This window comes from Panthera uncia, chromosome X (genome assembly GCF_023721935.1).
Source record: "Panthera uncia isolate 11264 chromosome X, Puncia_PCG_1.0, whole genome shotgun sequence".
Classification (NCBI taxonomy): Eukaryota; Metazoa; Chordata; class Mammalia; order Carnivora; family Felidae; genus Panthera; species Panthera uncia.
This window is the reverse complement of record NC_064817.1, coordinates 37,604,722-37,630,141: the sequence shown is the minus strand read 5'-3', so window position 1 is coordinate 37,630,141 and position 25,420 is coordinate 37,604,722. Positions and strand designations below refer to the sequence as shown.

Genomic DNA, 25,420 nt, shown 5'->3' with positions numbered 1-25,420 from the left:
AAATGAACTAGTTTATTAACTCCTTAAGATCTACAAAATGTATGATCTTCCATCCATGCATCCACGGAGAACCCCTTTATCCCACACCTTTTTTCCTGTCACAGTGTCCTACTTGTCTCCCAGCTCATTTCTATTGTATTTTACAAAAATACAGGTATACAACTGACCAGAAATTTTAAAACACTGATTCTAGTATGTGTCTAATCTGTGTACACAAATGATCAGAGTACAGGATGAGTTCTTTTCCAAGTTCTTTAAATCAAGTAGTCTACAATTTGTATTCTTATCAAAATAAGACATATTTACACCAATAACAAATACAAGGAGCACACAATATATATTTTACAAAGGGGATAAAATGATGATTTTTTTTCTTTTTTTTTTTTAATGTGGCATCAGATACACTGAATGCTTCATGAAGCTAGCTGTTATGGGTAAACACCAAAAAAGATGCTCTTTGGTTGGAAAGGATTTCTTGCAGGTAAAATATATGTGAGGAGAGCAAACTGAAATGGGAAACCTGGCCCCACTCTAACCCATCCATATCAGAGAGAATGGTTACTGCAGATCTATGAGCAGTCATGTCCTTTTCAAACATGTATTTTGGAGGAACTGAAGTACTTCTGCTGTTTATACTACTTTACGCTTAAAGGTATGTAACAGAACTCATGGCACAAATGAGTATCAAGTTGGAAAAACAAAACTAGGCTGGCAGAGTGGAGAAAGCATTATGAAGCGGCTAGATAAACCAATTAGGAGATCACCTCAGATCAGAGAATACTATCTAGGAAACATTAAAAGGTGAAGTACAAGTTGAAGAGTAGAGGAAAGAGGAAAAAGCCGGGCAATGATTTTTGCCCACAAGTAAGTAAAAATGGACAGGGGACAAAATAAACAGTAACGACCATCGTTTGCCAAAAGAACTGGAGCGATATTACATTCAGGCGAAGCCGAGTTCTACTGCCAATGTGAGAACTAGGGAGATGTTGTTTAAAGGCACAAACTTGCAACTAGTAGATAACTAAGTCCCAGAGAGCTAACGCACAGCACAGAGATTACAGTCAATAAATACTGTATTACAAACTTAAAAGCTGCTAAGAGACTAGATCTTAATTGCTCTCACCATACACGCATGCACACTCAAAATGATAATATGTGATGAGGTAGAGGTGCTGGCTAACGCTACAATGGTAATGACATTGCAATATATATAAATGTACCCAAAAAAGGCGGTGTACACCTCAAACTTACACAGTAGTGTTATATGTCAATTATATCTAAATAAAGCTATTTTTAAAGAACTCAAATTTTCAAAATGCCAACTAGAAGAGTCAAGCTATTGAGCGTCATGAAGTATTCATTATTAAATAGGGCAGGGGTAGCCACAGAGAAGTATTAGCAACTGAATTAATAAAACTATGCTGTTAAACCTTCAACAAGGAAATATTACCGACATTTTAGAAACTTAAGGCATGGTTAAAATTACTTTAACAGCTAGTATTCAAATTCTAAGCAAGTATTTTTAAAATAGAGTCCACGGTATCTTAATTAAATGAATTTATGTATTTATGTATTCTACATTAAAAAATAAATTCTAAGGATGCCTGAGTGGCTCAGTCGGTTAAGCAACTGACTCTTGATTTCGGCTCCGGTCATGAGTTTGAGCCCCCACATCGGGCTCTGCACTGACAGTGCAGAGCATGCTTGGGATTCTCTCTCTCCCTCTCTCTGCTTCTCCCTGCTTGTGCTCTCCCTCTCTCTCTCTCTTAAAATAAATAAATTAAAAAAAAATTTTTTTTTTTTAATTTTTATTTAAAAAAATAAAATAGGGGCGCCTGGGTGGCTCAGTCGGTTAAGCATCTGACTTAAGCGGCTCAGGTCACGATCTTGCAGTTTGTGAGTTCAAGCCCCCCATCGGGTTCTGTGCTGACAGCTCAGAGCCTGGAGCCTGCTTCAAATTCTGTGTCTCCCTGTCTCTACCCCTCCTCCACTCATGCTCTGTGTCTCTCTCTCTCTCAAAAATAAAATAAACATTAAAAAAAAATTCAAAAGAAATTAACACTGGTACAATACTATTAAAAATAATAAAAATAAAATTATCAAAGATAGGAGGCATTGTCACAGATTACAAAAGTGGTTTCTAAAAGGAAATACATATCCTTGTGCCTTTACTTATTCCTTCTGCCATGGCATAAAAAATATGACAATAAAAGTCCTGAGTCAAAAAAGGGTGTAAGATCAAATCAGACACCTGGAAATGAAGTAGTTCCTGAAGAAGAGTAAGGGAAAAAGAAAGTGAAAGTGCTATTTCACTCAGTGGTTTCATGTCACATATAATAGTACACGGGAGACAAGCCGAATGAACTGGTGAATGAGAACGTTTAGAGAATACAAACGCACTGTCAGTTTGTAGAGAAAAAAAAAATTTTGTTAAAAGGTGATAAATAAAGCCAACCTCTCCCCCCGCCCTCCATTTTTCCAGGCCATCCTACGAGAGGTATTTATCATTTCATAGCCTCTTCCATTTCATTTATCTATTCAAGAAACACTAATAAGCACTTGGTAAAATGCCAAACTAACGTGCACATCTCATTTGAGTTCAATCCATTTCCTTTGAATTGTGTCTCTGCGACACAATGGTAAGTCAGTACTTACCATCCTTAAATACCAAATTATAAGGGAACTCATACTGGTATCTAGCCAATTACCCACAGGTTCTCATTAAAAAACGCCACAGTCTTGGGGCGCCTGGGTGGTTCAGTCGGCTGAGCATCCGACTTCAGCTCAGGTCATGATCTCGTGGTTCGTGAGTTCGAGCCCCATGTCGGGCTCTGTGCTGACAGCTCAGAGCCTGGAGCCTGCTTCTGATTCTGTGTCTCCCTCTCTCTCGGCCCCTCCCCCACTCATGCTCTGTCTCTCTCTGTCTCAGAAATAAATAAACATTACAAAAAAAAAAAAAAAAAAAAAAAGGCCAGAGTCTTTACCTTTAAAATCCAAAAAAGTTCCAGTGTTGATATATTTAGGGACATGTAAATAAGATATTTGTAAATATTAAGAACATGTAAATATTAAGAAGAATTTCTACACAATCTTCATTAAATGAAAGATACTCTGGCATTAAAGGACTGAAGAATATGGGTGTTATTACATCTTATTTTGCATTTCCTTCCTTCACATGAAGGAAATAATTAACAGTCTGCCAGGATGTGAAAATTGGAGGCATTATGTGAAACTATTTTTCAAAATTAGTGTACTTTTATTGAAATAATGATCATACATTGCCTGAAATATGTAACGAATATAAGCAATTATCATTAACGCCATTAAAAAGTAATGAAATAAAACATATAATTAATTATATGGCGTAAAGAGGCAACCAAATCCACCTACGGGGTTATCATCTGAAACAGGGAAGAAACACAACAAACACACATGACCTCTCTACTGGCCAACTTAAAAGTAACACCGTATGACCGAAAAGTAAGCTGGGCATTAACTTCATATTTCTGAGGATGGGCAGAGTGACAAAAGTACAAGTATTAAATTCTAGGATGGGAAAATGGGTTTCACAAACAGTATCTCAGCTGGTCTCAAACGGAGGAGTTTTAGATACATAGTAGACAAACTGAGAACTGAAAAGAGAGGGCTGGAAAAAAAAATGGCAGATACTTTCACATACATATAAATCTTTACAATAATCTTGTAGAATGGAGACAGTTACTCTAGTACTATAGATGCAGAGAGAGAGGATCAGAAGAGTAAGGCATCTTGCCCAAGATCACACAATTAGTCATAAGGCAGGGCCAAATTTTAAAACCAAATTTGCTTGCTATGAGAGCTGTTTATACAGTACCAAACCAGAATGAATCTGTTGTAGAGATACATTTTGGTAACAAAGTTATTACCAGAGATACAAATAAAACAGGAGGCCCTGGAATCTACTTCATGTGTAGGTGAAAATAAGAAATCTATTATGAAAATAAACTGCATTTTATCATCGAAAACCTGTATACTCTATATCCCTCTTCAGGTAGGTATAAGGGAGAAAGAAAATGAGGTGCAGAAGACCTGACCTGTAATGGACCGACTGCCCACACTGCCCTACACCAAAATCCTCTTTTTTTTACCCAACCCTCATGCCAGTAACAGTGTGTTGAGGGGACTGAGCCCTGCTCAAAAACTGGACATAACTGGTCTACAGAGCAACCACATCTTTGTTTTTAAAAAAAAAAAAGAAAATCAATTGAGAATGGCCAGGGGGCCCATTTCTCACCTGTGACATTTTGCAAAGTGAAGTTATTTTTGAAGGGATCAACACGAAGTCATGATCTTTCTTATTTATGACATGATGATCAGATATCTGCTAAGCACTTATCATATGCCAGCACTGTACCAAGCACCTACTCCGCTGTTCTACAATACCTTTCTATAGGAGACGTGAAAAATGAATCATCCCACTTTGATTATATCCTGCAACTTTACTGAATGCATTTATTACTTTGAATAGTTTTGTGGTAGAGGTTTTAGGGTTTTCTACATTTCACTTTGATTATACCTGGCAAGCATCCTTAAGAACAAGCCAACACAGAACAGAGAAAAAAATGAATCCTTGATGAAAACTTGCATCAGATGAATTAACCATTCCTGAAAGTTGTACTTCACATTATACAAGCTACTTTTTTTTTTTTTTAATGTTATTTTAACCAGCTTCATTTGGGAGTTCCTAAGCTTGCAGCCCAAAGCATCTATACTGATAAAGTGTGCTTCTAGGAAACAGCTTCATGTAGTGGTTAAGTCATCAGACATTCCACATCTACCCATATGAAACTAAAATACTAGCTAGCCACCTAAGGGGAAAGAGACCTTCGGATTTCTACCTTCATTTGCACTAAATGTTAAGCACTTAGAATACTATACTCAAATACCTCCTCCTCGACCAAAAATGATGATTCCTAAAATTCTCCTGAAAACAGACAGGGAGTACTGGAGAGAGAAGCCTTGAAAAAAAGCTAATGTCAAAATGAGATCAAAATCAAAGGCAACCTTCTCATTATGGAGAAGAGAAATAGCAAGGGTTCCTAAAACTTATTTTTTCTATGCTCACACAAATGAAATAAACATCAGAATGATACCAAGTATTTTAACAAGAAAACTGTACTTACTGAGGTAAAACAATTTTGCTAATATTGCTATGACCTGAAGGTTTGTTAGCCTTGAACTATGCCTGAACAAACAGAAGTTGTACACAGGAAGGTCTCTGTTGAACCTGACTTAGCAGTAACACTTGCTGTTTCCCTTGATTAAAGAGGATTTTAAATATTGCCACCTTCGTGGAAAACAGAGTTCTGCAACCACAGAATTATGTAAAATGCCACGGTATTGATGTTCAGAGATAGCCAAATTCTATAATATGGTAAACTTTATAGCCACATTTACCAAACTGCTATCAAAAACACTTCTGCCACACATAACAGTCATATTGTGACAAGATTATAAAATGACCAAATAAGATTATTTTGTATTTTAAGACATTGTAAGAGTCTTTGTTAGCTCCTATATACTGTGGATGTCCGAGAGGTAGTTAAAATATGCAAGGTAGCCTATCTGAACTTATTTTCCATTTCAGATCCACTCATAACCCATAGTACACAATTGACTCTTGAACAACACAGGTTTGAATTGCATGGGTCCACTTATGTACGGATCTTTTTCAACACATTACAGTAGTATAAATGTATTTTTTCTTCCTTATGATTTCCTTAACAACATTTTCTCTTGTCTAGTTTTCTTTATCGTAAGAATATAGTATACGATACATACAACATATAAAATACATGTTAAGCAACTCTTTAGATTTAATCTTTTAGGTTAACGGTGAAGCTTCCAATCAACAGTAGGCCATCAGTAGTTACATTGTTGAGGAATTGTTAAATGCAGGTTTTCAACTGGGGCGGGGCGACGAGGGTTGGCGCCCATAACCGCCACGCTGTTCAAGGGTCAACTCTTTGAGAAGTGCTGCTCCACGTTTGAGGAAAACGGGTAATTTGCAGGCATCCTTTATTCTCCATACTACCTAATTTTATCCTGACATCAATTCATCTCACTGCACTTACCTTTGACAATTGTGTAATAATCAAAATACTTCACAATCAACTTGTTTCAGTGTTTCTGATTGTGTATCATTCTTTCATATCATCAGCATTGTTCTTCATAAAACTCATGAAAGACAGAAACAGTATTTGCCTAACTGTCTACTTTACAACTCTAGAACAAGCAAACGCAGTTTTTAAAATACCTTCAAGTAGTACCTTATTACTGAATTCAAATTACAACCCACTGTAAAGCCTCTTTATCATTCTTTATCTCCCTCTCACCTCCCCTGAGGACCAAAATAATCTGCAATGGAGATATTTAGGACACGGCAGCCATTATAGTCATAAATTCACAAGAACTTAAACTTTATTCCTAGAACTTCTAATCCTTCAAAGAGCAAGGCTTTCGTTGCACAGGAAAGCACTATTTTTATGAAAAGCCCAGTAAGACCTAAAGTGATAGCACAGACGGCACAAGAAACTCAGTAACAACTTTGAGAGATATCAAATTTCGATAGTACGTAAAATATTAACCAACAACGTATTATCTTTTCCTAAATATGTTTATTTTCACAAATCAGCAATTCAAATGACTTGCAGAGAATAGTTTTTTTTAATAATTCAGATTATGAGATGTGTCCTGTTGGTAGAGGTCAACAGATTTCTAGTGAGACCCATGCAAATAAATAGTCAGAATGGGGTCACAGACACACCAACATTTAGTAGCTCCTTCTGACCTCTATGGTGACCAATCACTTACAGTGGACTGATTTAGATGTCCAAATTGAGATTGAAACCTTCACCCTTTCCTGATGACGGACTTCAATTAAAACTTAAAAAAAAAAAAAAAAAAAAAAAAAAAAGTCTAATGGTATAATCAGTTACCTACGTCTTAGGATCGTAACTACTTTGTACCCTGAAACCCAGCCTTGAGTATCTTCTAGTTCATAGCTAGTAAAACAATTCCTTCACCTAAGTTTTCAAATTTTCCTTTGAAGTATCAATGCCAATATACATTCCAACATTTCTCAATCCTCTAATATTTAACAACAACCCACTCCCCAACCCCCCCCAAATGCATAAAATGAAACATTTTATCTTGGAAAAAATCCAATAACCTACCTTTAAACTAGACTCATAGTCTGTATTCACTTTGAACATAAGCCCAAGTCGTAAATGAATTTCCTTGGCTCGACAAAAGCTGGGATCAACATAAAGCACCTCCTGAAATGCTTTAATTGCCCTGAAAGAATACAGACATAAGATATCTTAACTTCTTGAAACTTGCATGAATTTTTGCTTGGTAGCACAGTAAAACTTCTGCTTTATGCAATAAGGTTTTAAAGAAAATGTGTTGTTTAAAAAAAAAGAGTAGAAACTGGCACCTGGGTTTTTTATACAACTGAATGTAAATCATCTAATATAAAAGGGAACAGGAAGATCAGATGAATGTATTCTCAATTATCCACATAATATCTTATGGCTTAATAAAATTCTCAGTTTAAATAACCGATTTCATTGTTTCTGGAATTTCCTAGGGGAAAGAGAGGTGGGGCAGATAGGATAGTTTTATTTTTAAGAAAGGAAAGGTTAATCCTGTCTCTAGTCTACTCTGTAAGAATAAGTCTTCATTGAAAACTCTGTCTTCTACATTTAGATTTACAATCCATATGTACCTTATTTTTTATACAGTGTGAGGTCAGATTTCATTTTTTCCATACAGATATCCAATAGCCCTGGCATCATTTGTAGAAAAGACCATCCTTACCACAGCTCTGCAGGGCCACTTTGTCCTAAATCAAATGTCCACATTCATGTGGGGCTGTTTCTGGGTTTTCTATCATGTATCACTTTCCATTTGTCTATCAGTCTATTTTTGCCCCAGATTCACAATTTATCTTTTATAAAAGGCCTTGATTACCAGTAGAGCAAATAAAATACAAGCATAAGGAACACTCTTCACAGTAAGGCATATAAAAATGCATTCAGTGATCATGTAAATGTACTACCTACTAAAAAATAAATTAAAATCATAATAAGGAAAAATGTCTACTTTGAATTTTGAAAATTGTAATACAGCTGTAACATATGTTGGTCATCATTTTAAATCTCTCTACATTATTTAAGACTCATCCCAAGTACCATCTAATATATTCTTTATAAAGCTTATCAACTATTCTCTGCCTCTACTTATCCTAGAAAGGTAGCTATTTAGAATCATAGATGATTCCAAAGGAAAAGTCCATCTTTTATATCAAAATACCATAACTCAAAACAGAGCACAATACTTCCTACGTCTTTAAAGGAATTTTATTGTGATTCATGCATTATCTATTTCCCCAAAAAAACAACTGTGTTTGGCTATGTCCATGTTTATTATAAAATTGAGGGTTCTAAAAGGTAATGTTCATCGTTGAGGGGCGGGGGCAACAGGTGTGGCATCAGATACTTTTATACCTGACAAAATACTTTCTTCCTGAAGAGGAGGTTGGCATCTATGTGTTAAATGGCTTTTTAAATGAGTGGGTGTGTATGTGTCATCTGATGTGTACAGGTAGAAGACTGGAGTTAAAGACCTGACAGAAAAGAATTGGTGTAAATTACCATTCTCATTCAAAGGCAGCTATTTCTCAGACTCCAAGATACTTCTCTGCGTGTTAAGAGGTTCTCTTTGTACTTGACTCAAACCTTTCTAATAGGAGGAGGTACAGTTCAGCCTCTATGATTCTCCTGGTCATGACTAGTGCTACCACCTTATAATAAAATAGGCAGTTGTTGGGGGAGGGGAGGCAACATATAAAAGGTTAGGAAAAAAACAATTGCAGCTATAAAGGAGGCCAATTAAAACACGATACAAGTGGGAAAGGGTAATGCAGGGGTATGGAGAAGCTTCTGGGCTAACAGCAATTTTTCATTTCTTGACCCAAATGATGCTTATGAACGTTCATTGTACAAATAACATGTTAAGATGTATACTTACGTTTATACATTCTGAAGTATGATATATTCTGTAATAACCAAAATTGAGGGTGATGCTTCATAAAATGCTAATTAACCTTAACTTACGACATGGGTCAGAAAACTCTTGTGGAATAGGTCAGAACGAAGCAATGTCCACACGTGCCAATAATAAAACCCAGGCAGGCCTGAGTCAAAGACATGAACGAAGAAGAATGGAAGTGGAAGACAGCAAAGAAAAGAAGAAACAAAGGAGAAAAAAGAAGTTAGGAAAGAAAAATGGTCTAAGGAAGGGCGTGTGAGAAAATGCAGTAAGGAGAGCACAGAGCATCAGAAACAAGCCCTTGGGAGAAATTATTTCCTACTCTGTCTTAGTTTCCATCTCCAGCCTTTCTTCTGAACCCCTAAATTTGTAGATGTGTTTTACTCCACAGGTGCCTTTCGTGCGGACACCTTATCTGATTGGTTCAACAATGTCACACAAGTACAAAAAAACATAGGTTTATTTTTAACAAGTTTTCTATATATGTTAACACACTGGAAATTAAAAAAAAAAAATTAACCTATAAGCAAAAACGCATGTTCCAACATACTAGCCTGGGCTACCCTATGTTTATTCTTTAAGGACTGTTAAAAGTGCCCATGAGGGGAGCCTGGGTGGCTCAGTCAGTTAAGCGTCCAACTTCTGCTCAGGTCATGATCTCACAGTTTGTGAATTCGAGCCCTGTGCTGGGCTCTGTGCTGACAGCTCAGAGCCTGGATCCTGCTTCAGATTCTGTGTCCCCCTCTCTCTGTTCCTCCCCTGTTCGCTCATGCTCTCTCTCTCTCTCTCTCTCAAAAATAAATAAAGATTAAAATAAAAAATTTTTTAAGTGCCCATGAGATGGTATGGCCAACACATATCAAATCATCAAGTTCTTCCCATTGTTGTTTCAAAGTTTTCCTCAAATTCAGTATCTTGCAGACTGAATGTTCAATATCTCATTACTAGATGACTGCAATAGATAGACTCTTTAAGGACTACTCTTGCTCTGCTCTGGCTTCCCTATGTTTCCTCAAACATGTGGCTCCTGTAACAGACTGCTAACCATGATACTCTAGGTCAAATCTCCATGTAGCATTTAAGGTCTATGAGCAACACGTACTACTACCTATTCAACTCTATTCCCAGTTATGACCCAATATTGTTCTTCCTCAGCTGTGACCTGGCTTATTTCAGGAATTTCTTTTTGCAAATACAAGCCCTCTTGACTTTGCTGCTTCTCCTCAGAATGGTCTCCTAATCTGAAATATTTTCATTCTTCTGCTTCACCCTAAATCCACTATAGCCTAAAAGACCGACCACCCAAACTCAACACCAGCGGTTTTTTTGCTTAGGGTTAACCAGCAGTTAGGTCCACTCTATAATCAAATCATTTTATTCTCTACCTACTGGTGTGCTATCTCCAGTTCCTTGAGGTTTACGTTCCTCTTTTATTTTTTTTTTAATATTTATTTTAGGGAGAGTACAAGCGGGGTAGGGGCAGCAAGAGGGGGACAGAGGATCTGAAGCGGGCTCTGTGCTGACAGGCTGACAGCAGCGAGCCTGATGCGGGGCTCGAACTCACAAACCACAACATCATGATCTGAGCTGAAGTTGGACGCTCAACCAACTGAGCCACCCAGGTGCTTCTTTTATTTTTAATTCTCTAAATAACACAGAAAATGATTAATTTTAATACATGTTTACTAATGTCATCACTTTTATACTTGGCTGACTGGGTTTCTGGTGGGGGCAGGGACAGCAATGCTCCAGTCTATTTATTGAGCTTCCCTCATCTAATCAAAAATATCTAGGTTCATTTTCATTTCCTTTTCTGAACTTTTACCTATTTTTCTTTCCCATATGCTTCCTCAGTTTTTCCCCACCTTAGGGGGAAAAAAAGGAAAAAGGTAGTGTGTGTGTGTGTGTGTGTGTGTGTGTGTGTGTGTGTGTAGCAGGGGAGTGTGTGGAGAAAATAGGTACCACTTAGACTACATTCTAATTTTGGTCATTTTACCACATTCTTATCTCACCAAACTACGGGTAGCCAGAACATGACCTCTGCACCACAAGCTAGACTAAAAATACCAAGACATAAATATTCTGTTGACCTCAGTATTCTGATTGGCAGAGAATTTTAGAACATGAGAAATGGCTACCCAAAACTACAAAATAATTTCATGATACAATGCCTGGAAAGGTTTACGATTTTCAAATATTAAAACGTATTCTCTAGAAATAATTTTGGCAATGTAAAACACTATTTTTTACATTTTTGAGGAAAAAATGCCCATAATTATGCAGAGCAATATGCACTTTTTTGTTGTTTCTAGAAAGTCATTAAAAAGAAAAGACTTCTTAAGGATTTTACCAAACTATAGTAAAAATAATAATATTAACTAAATGTTCCTAGCACAGTTTCAGTACATTTAGAAAGAGACATAATAAAACATTTAACTTTTCTAAGGCTAATAAAGCTGAGTCCAGAGATTTCCCTCAGGGATATCTAAAGGGATAAGTGGTCTAATCCCACAAAATTTCATACTAATAAAGGGGAGAATATTCTAGCTCTAAATCAGTAATAACATGTATACACACAACAGTTATCTACTTCCACACATCCATATTAGGAAATTTAGGGGCTCCTTTTAAATGAGACAAATAGATTTGATGAAGTAATCAAAGAGACAAACAAGGCAGCATATTTAAAGGTGGAGATGGTAGGAGAAAGCAGACCAAACACAGTACATGGCACAAAGTTACACAGGTAAAGAAAAATGCTTAATACATTTTCAGGGAAATGTCCATACAGTGTGATGGACACAAAGAATATATTTAGGGGAACAGTAGGCTAGAAGGATCATTTGCGGTTGAACCAGAGAGGACTTTAAATGTGAGGCTAAGTCAGAAATATCACACAAGAGGGGCACCTGGGTGGCTCAGTCAGTTAAGCACTGGACTCTTGAAGACTCTTGATTTCAGCTCAGGTCATGATCTCACCTTGGGATTCTCTCTTTCTGCCCCTGACCTCTCCCTCCCTCTCCCTCTCTCTCTCAAACACACACACACACACACACACACACACACACACACACACACATCTCTGTCTCGAAATAAACTTAAAAAAAAAAAAAAAAGGGAAATATCACACAAGAGTACTTCACATGGCCATTTGCTAATGTTTTAACACTTCATGGCTTTTTCTGCTCTTTCTAGCCAGTCTTCATTTCGTTACCCCAGACAGTGGTAGAGTTTTTCCCTTCCCCTATTGCAAAGATTTATGTTTCTATCCTTAATTTCTCTGGAGCTTAATTAGCCCAAGCCCTTCCAAATTCTCTCTAGCAATCTACGTGTCACTGGTAAGCATAACTTTACCAGAACTGCCTTAGTTAAATGCTAGTTTTGTCAAAACAGAAATGTATATGATAAACAACACATGTTAACATGAACTGTTTCATTTTAATGGAACTATACACTTTAAATTAAGCTTTAGATCTAAGAGCGTTACTTTGCATTATGATAGCTAAAAAATATATCTTAAATATTAAGCTTTTGCCCGACTCCACGCTAGACAAGCCTCAGGATCGATGGTAGTATCAAAACATTAGGTTTATTTGCACCTGAAGTGGTCACCACAATGGAGCACAGAGTCCTACACTTTTAAGAACAATTGTGATTGGTAAAGTGCTTGAGGAATTACCGCTAAAAAAAACCCCATTACTTGTAACGTGTTAATATTTCTGTTTTTGTACTCCCCTCTGCCTCATTCCCCTAACCCTTTTTAAAGTCAACAATGATCACATTTCCTTACCAGGCCAATTAGTTAGATTGGGGAGCTTCGTTTCCAAAATCCTATGCCTCTAGCAGAGAATTATGTATCTTTTAGATCTGCCACCATAAGAACCTTCTGATACTGATCAACGGGAATACAAAGGGTTGCTAGAAAGAGAGGACTGATAAGAATTTTCAGGGGGATATACTTACAAGTACGGCTACAAGTTGTAATAATTTATTACTGTATGTATTTTAATTACTCTCACTCGAGGATATAGGTTTCTCACTATAAGGCAAGAAGAAACACAGTTCAAGGTACCCCTAGCAATGTAGCATCCTCGTGAGCAAGAACAAGTGAAGGCATGGGCACGCGTTCATGCACCTATAAAGGATCAGCTTTATAAAGACTGGTTCTAGGTCTCTGATGTATGTATTTTACATCGTGCTTCTGTATCTTTCCCCTCTGGACATCTCTTTTAAGTTTGGTCCCACAGTACAGAGTAGGATCAATAGTAAAACTGACTAATGATGCTAAGTTCAGTGAGGATTTTACAGTTGCTCTACTACTTTCTGACATGGCTTCCTCTAAGAAGAGAACGCAACTGAAAGGTGGAAGAGCTGACCAAAGAACAAATGATCTAGAAGCTAACCAATCAAATCAACTCCAAAAGAAGAAATGGGCAGAATATGGCAAGAAACAAGGCAAACAAACTAACAGATCAAGCTATACTTAATAAAAACTGTTCTCAATAATATTAAGTCACCATCACCAACCCCAACACACGTGTTAGTCGCACACATTATCACCAAATACTTAATCTAATAATCAATCACTGACAGAAACCATCACCAAATGTCAAATTTTATTTAAATTACAAATGTAGTAAAGATACAACATTCTGAGATATCCCAGGAAGACCCTTAGAGCTCACAATACAAAAAAGGGTATAACACACTCTTCTCTAGAAACATTTTTTTAGGAAATCCCAGAATTTCATGTAAATAATTGCAGAAACAAGAAAAAAATGCCTGATCCCAGCTACTAACAGCTACTTACAAACAGAACCAAATAAAACACACAGGTTTAACCTAAAGAAGTTCCTATCACTTAAGGCTATACTCTGAAACGCACCAAGCACCTCCTCCATGCTAATTCTGCAGCTGTTCAAGAAACAGCAAGATAAGCTAAAAACAAAAGTTGGGGCACAGAGTCTGTGAACAACATCCGACCAGCAAAAGAGAAAACACACAGCTAGGATGGATTCAGACAGAGTGTGAAATACATCATTTTAGGAAGCAGCTAAAGTTGAAACTGAAAACATAATAAGAAAATGGTGGTGACCAGGACAGGGCCGAGAAAGCAGAGGGCACTTGTTAATTCAGACATTGCATTGTCCTTCTATCATTCAGTTTCATTTCTTAGGTCAACTGAAGGATACAGAAATCATATAGAGATAAAGAAGCATGTAATATTAATGTTCCACAGCTATAAGTCTCCTAAGCTGACATGGTCACATCCTCATTCAAGTAATCCAATTTTGAACGGATGATGGTTTCACTTCATTGCCAATTTGACGTCTGTATCTTCAATCTACAGGGAGCTTACAAGTTATCACAGGCAGGCAAAAAAATGGCTGCTGTGTCATATACATGTCCATTCCTAAACTGTAGAGTTCCTTGCCTCAGGTTTAAGCTAAATTACTTGTGGCTGGCCATAAAGAATGTACCGATGTGCCCAGGAGAACTGCAAAAACGGATTAAAAAGAATAACTACCTGTCCATCTTCAAACTTGGGGACAGAGTATAACAGAAAACAACAACAACAACAACAACAACAACATTAGATTGGGGAATCTGGGCATAACCTTGCTTCTGCCACTAATTAAACAGTTACATAAAAGTGAGTTTTACACACACACACACACGCGCGCGCGTGCGCGCCTTGGTTTCATCATCTACAAAATTAAAGGAATGAAGTTATCTCTAAGACCACTTCTAGTTCTAAAAGTTCAGAACTGTGTATTTTATGAATAGGATCTTCAAGAAACTAAGAGTATCTTAAAACAGTCCTCATCTACCCTTGGTTTTAAATATGATGCACTGGACATGAGGCGAAGAGGCTTAAGTTTAGGATTGACCTATAGTAATGGATAACTTAAGAGAAAAAAAAAATTACACAGCTTCTTCATGAAGATCAATTAAAGTTTTGTAGACTTTACAAACAAACTGAGTGACCTAAATGATTATAATACTCTATATACACACAGGTGTTCTCTAACAATGCAGTGTTTCCACAGATGATCAAAACCCAACAGAACCAAAAGCAAAGAGGGAAGAAAAAGCATATAGAAAAAGTCATCCAAGTCTACAGTTTCATCTTTAGGGAAACCATATTGAATCACTGCCAATCCATATGTAAAAGCTCTGTAATAAATACCCAGGGTGCCCAACAGGTAGATGACAGGGTTATAAACTTTGGCCAAAACCTTCCTTTGGACTCTCACAGCATTCACTCAGGTTAAAATTATGGAGAACAAAAGGGACTCTGACAAAGTTGAATATGCTTCAAATAAAAAATGTCTAGATAGGGCTTTATGGTTTACAAAACGTACATATCTAATCTGATCAAAACTCTGTAAAATAGAAAAGGTAAGTGACTACGATTCACTTAAAAATATCTCTCTCTCTCCCTCCCTCCTCTCTCTCTCTCTCTCTCTCTCTCTCTCTCACACACACACACACACACACACACACACACACACACGAGGAAATGCTGAGACCAGAATACCAGTCTTCCAACTCAAAGTCTATGTTATTTCCATTGGAGAACACTATTATTTTGTCTGGTAAACAAGAAAAACAACAATGGGGCAAAGGCCATAACAACAGGGCCATACACTTTACAGTTTATAAAATCTTATGTACTACTACCATATTTAATCTCTGACTCTGAAAGTAGTAACATTATTCCTATCGTATAAATGAGAGAATCGAGATCCTGTAACCTGGTGCCTAGTTACTGCAAACTGGAAAGTACTAGCATGTGCGTGAGTGTTTGAGAGAGCAGAGGGACGCACACAGCTAATCCTGTATAGAAGTCTGAAAAGGTAAGGATCCTGGTCATCAAAGATCATTTACCCACAGACCTCGAGATCTGAGAGCATAGTCATTCTCCAGTTCAAATTACCTGGGGACCACCGATCCATGAGTGACCGAGAAATTCCAAAAGCTTTCCAGTCTAAACCTTGTTTAATCAGAATCTCATACCCTACTCTTTTAGGAACACATACAACTCTAACAATCTAAAGTGGGTCAGTATTTCTGAAAGAACAATCTAATCATTTCAAGAGATTACTGAAAACTATAGGCTTAGTGACACTAAAATACTTTGTATTTATTATACATACACACACAATATTAAACAAAACAAGCCATTTACTGGAAGTAATTGGAGTTACTAGTTTTACGTCAACTTACCACTGAAATGCATTGTAATGGAAGTAGACCAAACCAAGACCATATAAAAAGGCAGCATTCTGTAAATAAAGGGAAAAAGAGACTTTTAAGAAAAGCATTGATATGTCTAATGCAGATCATGTTATTAATATAAAATACAGCCTCCAAGATGTTTTAAGTCATAAAACGATCTTGCATTACAACATATTTATAATATATTTCTACAACATCAAAACAACAGTGATGAGTCAGCAGATGGCACACAATCCAATTGACTTGGAGAGATTCTCTGGTTTGTTTTTAATCAAACCTGCCCTAAAATTAAAAAATTGTGAAGCAGAATTCCATGGGCACATCTAAAATAAAAACCTATTATTCAGGAATAAGAAAATGCTTGGACTATGCTAATCCTATTCTCTCTTGCTTTTATCTGTATTCTTTCTCTGGTTCTTTGTTTCTTTAACTAGATTTAATTTTATGTTCAGTGCTGCCAGGAAGGTTGTAGTTAGAATTCATAGGAAATGCATAAACCCAGAACAAAATTTTAGTGTTAAAAAAAAAAATCACATGCTAAAATGACACATTTGGGGCTCTAAACATATAGTGATTCCTTTTGTGGTACAAAACGGAACGATGCTTAACCAGACTCATTCTGATCTCTGGCCTCCAAAATAGGAACTACCTAGCTACTCCTTTTCTCAAAAAGGACAAATGTTTGAGTATTTATTACATGGTTTTTCTTTTTTTTTCTTTTTAACCAATGTTTTAGTAAAACTTACCTGTTAAAAAAAAAAAAAAAAAAAAAAAGGTAAAGCTTTCAACGCTGACCCTTGAGAACAAATTTCTCCAAACCTATATTCTCAAACGTGAAAATTTTACACTCTTAAAATAAATGCTTCTCGCCACACAGTCTTGGGCTGCATCTCTCCAGAAGCATACCCTGAGACAGAGGTTTTAGGATAAGTAGTCTACCTGGGAAGTTACCCTAGCAAATACCAGTAAGGGAGTGGAGAAGTGAGGCAGGGAAGGGAAAGAAGCCAATAAAGGGTGCAGTATGGCTGGTTATACAGCTGGGACTGAATCCTATTAGGGATCTCAAGTAGACAGTATGGAACACTCCTAAGTCATCTTGCCCTCTCTCAGAGTCATCTTGCCCAAGTGTGAGGGACTAGAGTATTTACTTATCCCACAACTACTATCAGTCACTGGTCAGAGAACAAGAATCAGCGATGTTTAGAGTATAAAGAAAACTGTAAGCAGCCAGGTGACTTTTTGGCAGGCAGTTATTTTTTTTTAATACTAAGCTTCGTTCTAGGATTATATTGTGCATTTCCTCTGAATTTCAAGTACCTTTCTGGAAACACTGAAAAATGTTTCTTAAGTACAATCTTAAAATGTAATAAATTGAAGACTTGATTTCATTCAATCTTCATTACCCCAGCTTTCCAATCCAGAAAATTACATGCTACGGGAGTATTCACAGATGTGGGCATTCGCAAAGGTCTTAGAAAACCTCTATTTCAAAAGTTTGTATTTTAAAAAAAATTTTCAAATTTGTTTGGAACTGGTTTTAATCAGGATCATTCACTTATCACCCCATCCCCCACACCCTGAAATAAGCTGAGCAATTACTAGGTGTCAGGGACAATACTCAAGGGCTGAAGAAGCCAAACTGATTAAAACAGAACTTTCCCCGCTCTCAAGAAGTATACAACCTAAGTGCGTGCAGATGGTGGGGAGTGGGGAGAACAGTGATAACAAGAATGCAGGAGCAGTTAATTCAGTCATGAAGTGTTCAGCCCAGAAAGTCTAGGCTTGAAAGACAACTGTCTTCTTAGGTGAGGGAAAAGGCAGAGAAGGGAGCAGGGCTGAAAAGCAGATTGACGTCTTTCACCAATTTTGGTAATTACCCAGAGAAGGTGGTGTGGGGAGTGGTGGAAATAGGACTTTACTGAGGGGCATTTCTGCTTTCAAGAAACACCCTGCATTCTCCCAACGTCCTTACTTTGTTCATAGCTTATCCTTCCCACTCTAGGAAATCCTATCCCTATCCCTGCCACCTTATACATTCTATCCTTATTCAAGATCCATCTTAAATGGCATCTTCACCAGGAAGCTCTGCTGCTTCTCCCGCCTCAATCCAGAAGTAATCTTTCCAACCTCTGAATTTCCAACCTCTAAAACTGGCCTCAGAGCACAAAGCCTCTATCCTACGGTATGACTATGTAATAGTAAGAACTTAATTTAACACAAAACGCCAACATTTCTTTTTAAAGGCTCTAACCCCACGAGGTGGTGGAGGGCTTCATTTATAGAATCAACAAACAAGGATCAGAAACTTGCTCAAAGAGCCAGGTACTAGTGAGGGACACAGGAACTGAATCTAGGCCTGCCTCCGGAGTTCACTCTTTTTAACTACTGTGTTGTTACTTGTGTACTGACTAAATGCCATCTCACCAGACAAAAGTGCCACAGAGGCAGGAGTGTTAATCATCTGGGTATCCCGTTACTACCTAGCACAGTGCCTTCTACACAGCGGGTGCCCCAAGGTTTAGTAAACTGAGTCACCCAGTATTTAAGCTCAGTTATTAAATTCAGCTCCCTAGATGACACATAGTATGAGGCGTGGTTCCTATTAACCAGGAGCTTATATATCTTGGCAAACAGTTAAGTCTCATTTTTCCATAACAGTAAACAATATAATTCAAACATTAATTGAGCATCTGTTATGAATCACAACAGACTTATCAGCACTGGAAAGATGGTAGAGAACAGATAAAAATCCCTATCCTCAATGAATTTACAACTTAATGACAACAGAGTATGAAATTAAGTGCACAATAATATATTCCAAGCTACAACCATTTAAGAGTTAGTGAAGTATAATAAGGACTAGGAAAGAGGTAGTACTTGGGTACTGCATCTCAAGGACGGCTGGGAAAGGAGAAGGAACAACAAGCCATCTCAGCCAGGGATTCTAAACCACACAGCTTTAGAAACAGTGACCTGGGGGTCTTACATATGCTCTTACATAAATGAATTCCTGGGGCACCTAGGTGGCTCAGTTCGTTAAGTGTCTGACTCTTGGTATCGGCTCAGGTCATGACCTCATGGTTCGTGGGATCGAGCCCCACATCAGGCTCTACGCTGACAGCGTGGATCCTGCTTGGGATTCTCTCTCCCTCTCTCTCTCAAAATAAATAAACTTTTTTTTAAAATGTGTAATCTTTGCATAGAATAACAATTTGATTGTAGCACCACGAAGCATCCCATACTCCAAGAGTCACCTTTGAAGACAATCATTTTTATACAGGAATATCATGAAGAAATAAAAACACGCCAAACTATTAGAAAAATACCGAATTTCTTAACCTTAGTCTTCTCTGATACTAATCCCACATAAATAGTGGTGCACAGTGGGAACAAAAAAATCTGCTATTCATCCTACCCAGGGACTAAAAGAGGGGATAGGGAGGCAGAAGGCATTCCAAAGCCCCAGGAGTGAATTTCCAAATGCCTTCTGGTTACCTCCACCTGTTGGATATGCTACAAATACCTGAAACTCAACAAATCTTGGACTGAACAGGAGAGTCTGATGTTTTAGTGGTACGGAAAATTTTCAATTTTTTTTTTAACGTTTTTATTTATTTTTGAGAAAGACAGAGAGACAGAGCTTGAGCTGGGGAGGGGCAGAGAGGGAGGGAGACACAGAATCCGAAGGAGGCTCCAGGCTCTGAGCTGTCAGCACACAGCCCTATGCAGGGTTCAAACCCACAAACCGTGAGATCATGACCTGGGCTGAAGTCGCACCCTTAACCGACTGAGCCACCCAGGCGCCCCCGGTACGGAAAATTTCAGACAGTGGTAACAATCTCACCACTTAAGCAAGACAAAAGTAGTCCTATTTTTCTTCTTTTACCTCCTTCCCACCAATAAACCCCATTTACTCTACTTATAAAACTCATTTTACAACCCAAAAGCCTCTGAATCAATCCCCTCTCCATTCTTACTGCCTTTCTCCAAGTAATCTAGGACCTCAACTTTGTCTGCCTGGCCTCTTGCAATAGTTTCTTAACTCCTCTCCCAAATTCTAACCTCCCCTTCCGTGTAACCCCTTTGAATTACCTTCCATTACCACTGCCAGTGAGCCTTCAAAAACTGAAACATGACACTGTTCTATCTGAAATTCCTCTGAAGAGTCGCTACAACCTAGGGTGGCTCAAAGGGGCCTCTTTTTTTTTTTTAGCCTTGCTCAATTTTCCCAATCTCATAGCCTCCACTTCCATCAGGACAAATAACACGCACATCTATGAATAAAATACGCTCTTGCACATTTCTGTGATTTTAAACATGTTTGCTTCCGCTGCTGAAAACCCAAATGCCGTCTTTCCTTCAACTCACTTCTCAATCTGGCAAATTCCTATCCATCCTTTAACACTTCACTCACCTCTTCTTTCTGTAAGTATTATCTGACACATTTCAAAGCCCAAACAGAGTTAGGTTTTCTGAGACATGTTTCTAAATGAATCTTTTTGTCTATTACAGATATGCTACTTATCCCCTCCACTAGAACAGGAGTCTAAATGGTAGAGGGACCCAATCCATCTTTTGATCCCTATGGGAAAGTAACTGCATGTGTAAGTTATCTAGGAAAGGTTTGCTGCTGAATAAGTCAATCTCTTACAGCCTTAAATAACCTGTTGCACATTTTTTTCATCAAAGAATTTAATATGTTGCTAAATTCAATTTATACCGAATTACTTCCTTAATTTGGACACTTACAAGGAGTCTTCCTACTTATAATATAGTAAAAGATGTTGCTAAAGCTCATTACAGCCATAATGCCCAAAATTACAGCATCAGAGTAGAAGTTCTGCTTCCAAAACATGTGTGTAATATTGCACAGTGATCAAGAACTCGGGCTGCAGAGGCCATCAGACTTGGGTTGGAATTCCAGTCTTGTCATTTACTATCTATTAAGACTCAGGAAACAAGTTAATTGATCAGTTTCAGAGGGTTGCTCTGAGGAATGAAGTAAGATCAACCATATAAAATACTACCTGGCACCTGAAATTTTTAGGAAAACTAAAGGAGACGGTGTATCTAACACCACCAAAAACTTTTCTGGCACCTGATAATTGCTCCATGGATAAAACATGATACATAAAATTCTTGGGAAGTGTCGGTGCTGTAAAAACAACAACAACAACAACAACAACAACAACAACCACCCTGCACATTAAAACTAAGAGGACTCAGAAATAAACTAGAGTTATGGACGAGACTCCTCAAAACCTATGCAACATAACCAGAGGATTTTCAAAAACAGTCATGGGTTGGTATCCGGAGATGGGCTGAACCATTCAAGCAGGAGGCTCAGCATGGTCATGGGTTGCCACAGTTGATATTAAAAATTAACCAAACAATGGAGTTGGAATGCTGGCACCCCTTTCACTAGAGCAGTGCTGGCAGGTACTGAAAGTGCTGAGAGCTGTGACTGTACAAGAGCGGCGATGTGCCTTTCTGAGGACGAGGATGCAGGTCCTCGTGGTTCATTTTCTTAAAATCTGGACTTAGCACTCCTGCTGCTAGAGCGACAGCCAAGCTAAGAGCCTTCTCTTTTTTCCTAAGACGGTTATCATTATATTCCCATTATCTAGAAAAAACATTGAAGTGAAACAAGAAGACTTTCAGGTCATACAGCCACAATTCTAATTCCCTAACTAACCAATACCATGAGCTAATCTGTATTACAAGTGTAGTCTACTTTGCAACAACACGGGTACCTTCTCTTCACTGTGTTCTATCCTATTACGATTACAATCAGACAAAGTAAAGACACTTCTCAGCCTCCCTTGCAGCTCGGGATGCTCATATTGCTACATTCTCGCCAGGCAGAGATATATGAAGGGATGTGTATGATTTCATGATTCCCTTAAAGGAAAGGGTTGTTGCTCTCTGCTTCCTCTTCCCCTGACCAGCTCCTCAGAATGTCTGACCGGCTCCAAGGCATCAGATCAAGACAACTCAAGAAAGGAAAAAGAGAGACCAATTTCAATCATGAACCAAAATGTCAAGATACCGCATGTTAGTGACCCTGATCCAGAGATACGTAACAATGATAAAAACTCATTACCAGTGTGCACTTACCTCAGAAATACAAAATTGGTTTAAACAGAAAAAATACAAAACTATCTCAGCGGATGCAGAATAAACATTTGCATACAAAAGAAAAATGTTGACTTTTAAAATGAAATTTTTAAAAGTTGGCTTTCATTAGAGTGAAGAAGTTCCTTTCTATTCTCCTATCACCTCTTTCAATCAATGCTGTGCTGGCATCCGAGTTACCTCAACAGCAGGAAAAAAGAATTGGAAATGAAGAAACAAAATTATCATTAATTAAAAGGCAGGTTAATCTACACGAAAATCCAAGCTAACAAAGTTAAATCAGTCAAGTTAGTAAAACTTAGTGTGAAATTGCTTGATAAATTTAACTTCACGCATAGAAGCCAACTGCAGTTCTATATATCAGCAGAGATTTTAAAAAATTAAAATGACGTTTATAATAGCAATAAAGCTGTAAGATATAAAATACACTTTATAATATGCACAAGAACTTTATAGAGAAATCATAAAATTTTATTGAGAAAGACAGTAGTCTCTTTACAAGGAGAGTTTCTTTTTTTAATGTACAAAATGTACAAAGTCAATGCAATTCCAATTAATCGTTGGAAGTCACTGTGTTTTACTGAATTTTATGACTCTGACTTCCAGCCCTATAGAAACTGACTAGATATTGAACAAATACTGAGACAAATCGAAGACTCCAGATTGCTGTTGTAAACCCATTTACTATCCATCTGGCCCTTGCCTTCTTTTGCCCACTTTACGCCAACAATAACCCCAGGCTCTAAAACAGGAGTCCACAAATTACAGCCGGTCAAATTTTTTCTTTAAAGCCTAAGAACCAAAACTAATCTTTACGTATTATAATGGTTACACTGTCTCTTGGCCCACAAAGCCGAAAACATTTACCATTTCATCCTTTTAAGAAAGTGTTTGGGCCTCTGCTCTAGACCAACCCTTGAAAGTTCCCTAAACACCTATTGTACACTTTCATGTGCTGGCTCAGTTCTCTGCCTCTCCACATCTCTTAGCTGGAAAACTCCCACTAATCCTTCCCTCAAATTGCAACTTCTCCGTGGAGTCTTTCTCATCCCCACTCCCCACACCCTTTACTCAAAGACACATACTTCTGCCTCCCTCATGGCCCTCAGCAATGTTTCTGGCCACTTACCAAAAACCTATGTTTATTCGTGTCTCGGCACCTCGGGAGCAGGAACTATCTTATCCCTGTATTGCCAACAAAGCCCTTGTTAATGAAGGTAAAAGCCATTTATGATGGATGTAAATAACGCGATAGAACAAGTCCCTGGGGCACCTGGGTGGCTCAGTTGGTTGAGCATCCAACTTCGGCCCAGGTCATGATCTCAGAGTTCATGAGTTTGAGCCCCACATCAGGCTCTCTGCTGTCAGCTCAGAGCCTGCTTCAGATCCTCTGCCCCTCTCTCTCTGCCCCTCCCCCACTTGCACTTTCTCAAAAATAAATACAACATTTAAAAAAAGAAAAGAAAAGAAAGAAAAAGTCCCTGAAGAGTCAGAAGATGAGCACAGATTCTACTAGTTCCCTAGTTTCTGCAACTATTAATCAATGGTTCTTTTAGACAAGCATGCTACCATAATTCAAAAGCTTTTCTTTCTTTTTTTAAATTCAAGTGGGGAAAAAAAAGATGGAAAAAGAGTAGGTTTTATTTACTTTAAAAGTTCACAATTATAAATAAAAGTGTAACAGAATTGTTTAAAAAAGTATACTTAAGAGAAGTCATCAGGAACTTCTTCCCATTTTAACACGTGTCCTTACAGTCTTCTATTTGTAGACTCAAACACATAAGAGCAGTAAAAGCACACACTTTTTTATTCCTACCTTTCTACTTCATAGTATAAACCATAACAGCAATTTCTAAATTTTCCTGACTCAGGGGCACCTGGGTGGCTCAGTCAGTTAAGCGTCCGACTCTTGATTTTGGCTCACGTCATGATCTCCCGGTTCATGAATGATCTCCCGGTTCATGAGATCGAGCCCCGCATCCAGCTCTGCACTGACAGCCTGCTAACTGCTTGGGATTGTCTGTCTGTCTGTCTGTCTGTCTCTCTCTCCCTCTCTCTGCTCCTCCCCCACTAGCGCTTGCTGCTCTCTAAATAAATAAACAAACAAACAAACAAACATTAAAGGAAAAAAAAAAGTAAACTTTCCTGACTCACGAAAGAGCTTAGGTTTTGCTGCTGTTGCTAAAGGGGATCAGGACATGGTACTATGAAGTATGCCATTTTGGCGTAAGAATAATTTTGAGCTGAAAGCATTCGAGTTCCTTGAATCCCTCGTGTGCAAAAGCAGAGCCTCCTGAAAGAATCCAAGGGTCATAAACTCCCTCCCATAGAGCAACTCTAATGGACTTTGTCACAAGACTATCATTATCTCCCATCTATTCTCCTAAGGGCTCATTTATCTTTCCCAAAAGTTGTTTTCTTTAAGTGTCCTTCCCCGCCCCCCACCCCATCACCTACTCAGTTGGCGTATAGCTCCAAATTCTAACCAGCCTTGGAATTACTCATCACTGAGTTCTCCCACAGGTATATGCACTGCATGTATAAACAATTTTTCCCCCTCATGGTTATCTGTTTTAAGTAATTCACAGGCCCTCACCACGAATTTAAGTAGTCAGAGCAAAGTTTTTCCTCCCTATATTGTGTTTTAAATTATTATGCTATTTCTACACGGTATATAGAGTTGCTGAGTAAGTAAGCTTTTGTTTATTATTAGCTAGCACTAGAAAGCTACTTATTACAATCACTAATAGTCAAGATATAATGGCATGACACAGTAGCCATGAGAGGACTGGCAAATTTTCACCATTTCAAAAATGACTCCTTTGTACTGAACTAGGTAAGAACAAGTACGATTTCTCAAGAAATAAAATTTTTAATTCCATAATAAACATTACTGAGTTTTGGAATGTTAACCAAAGATTAAGATTTAATTACTGATTACAGATCAACT

The 25,420-nt window shown here is 37.9% G+C and overlaps 1 protein-coding gene across 10 annotated transcripts in view; it reads right to left on the bottom strand.

Moving 5' to 3' along the window:
- The window catches only part of KDM6A (lysine demethylase 6A), a 206,335-nt gene that overhangs the window by 88,699 nt on the left and 92,216 nt on the right, over positions 1-25,420 (bottom strand). For all 10 annotated transcript variants that reach the window (XM_049644576.1, XM_049644569.1, XM_049644570.1 and 7 more), the window contains 2 exons: positions 16,324-16,382; positions 7,215-7,335 (listed from right to left, as the gene is read on the bottom strand). In XM_049644576.1, coding sequence (XP_049500533.1) covers positions 7,215-7,335; positions 16,324-16,382 — 180 coding nt within the window. The remainder of the gene's footprint in view (positions 1-7,214; positions 7,336-16,323; positions 16,383-25,420) is intronic.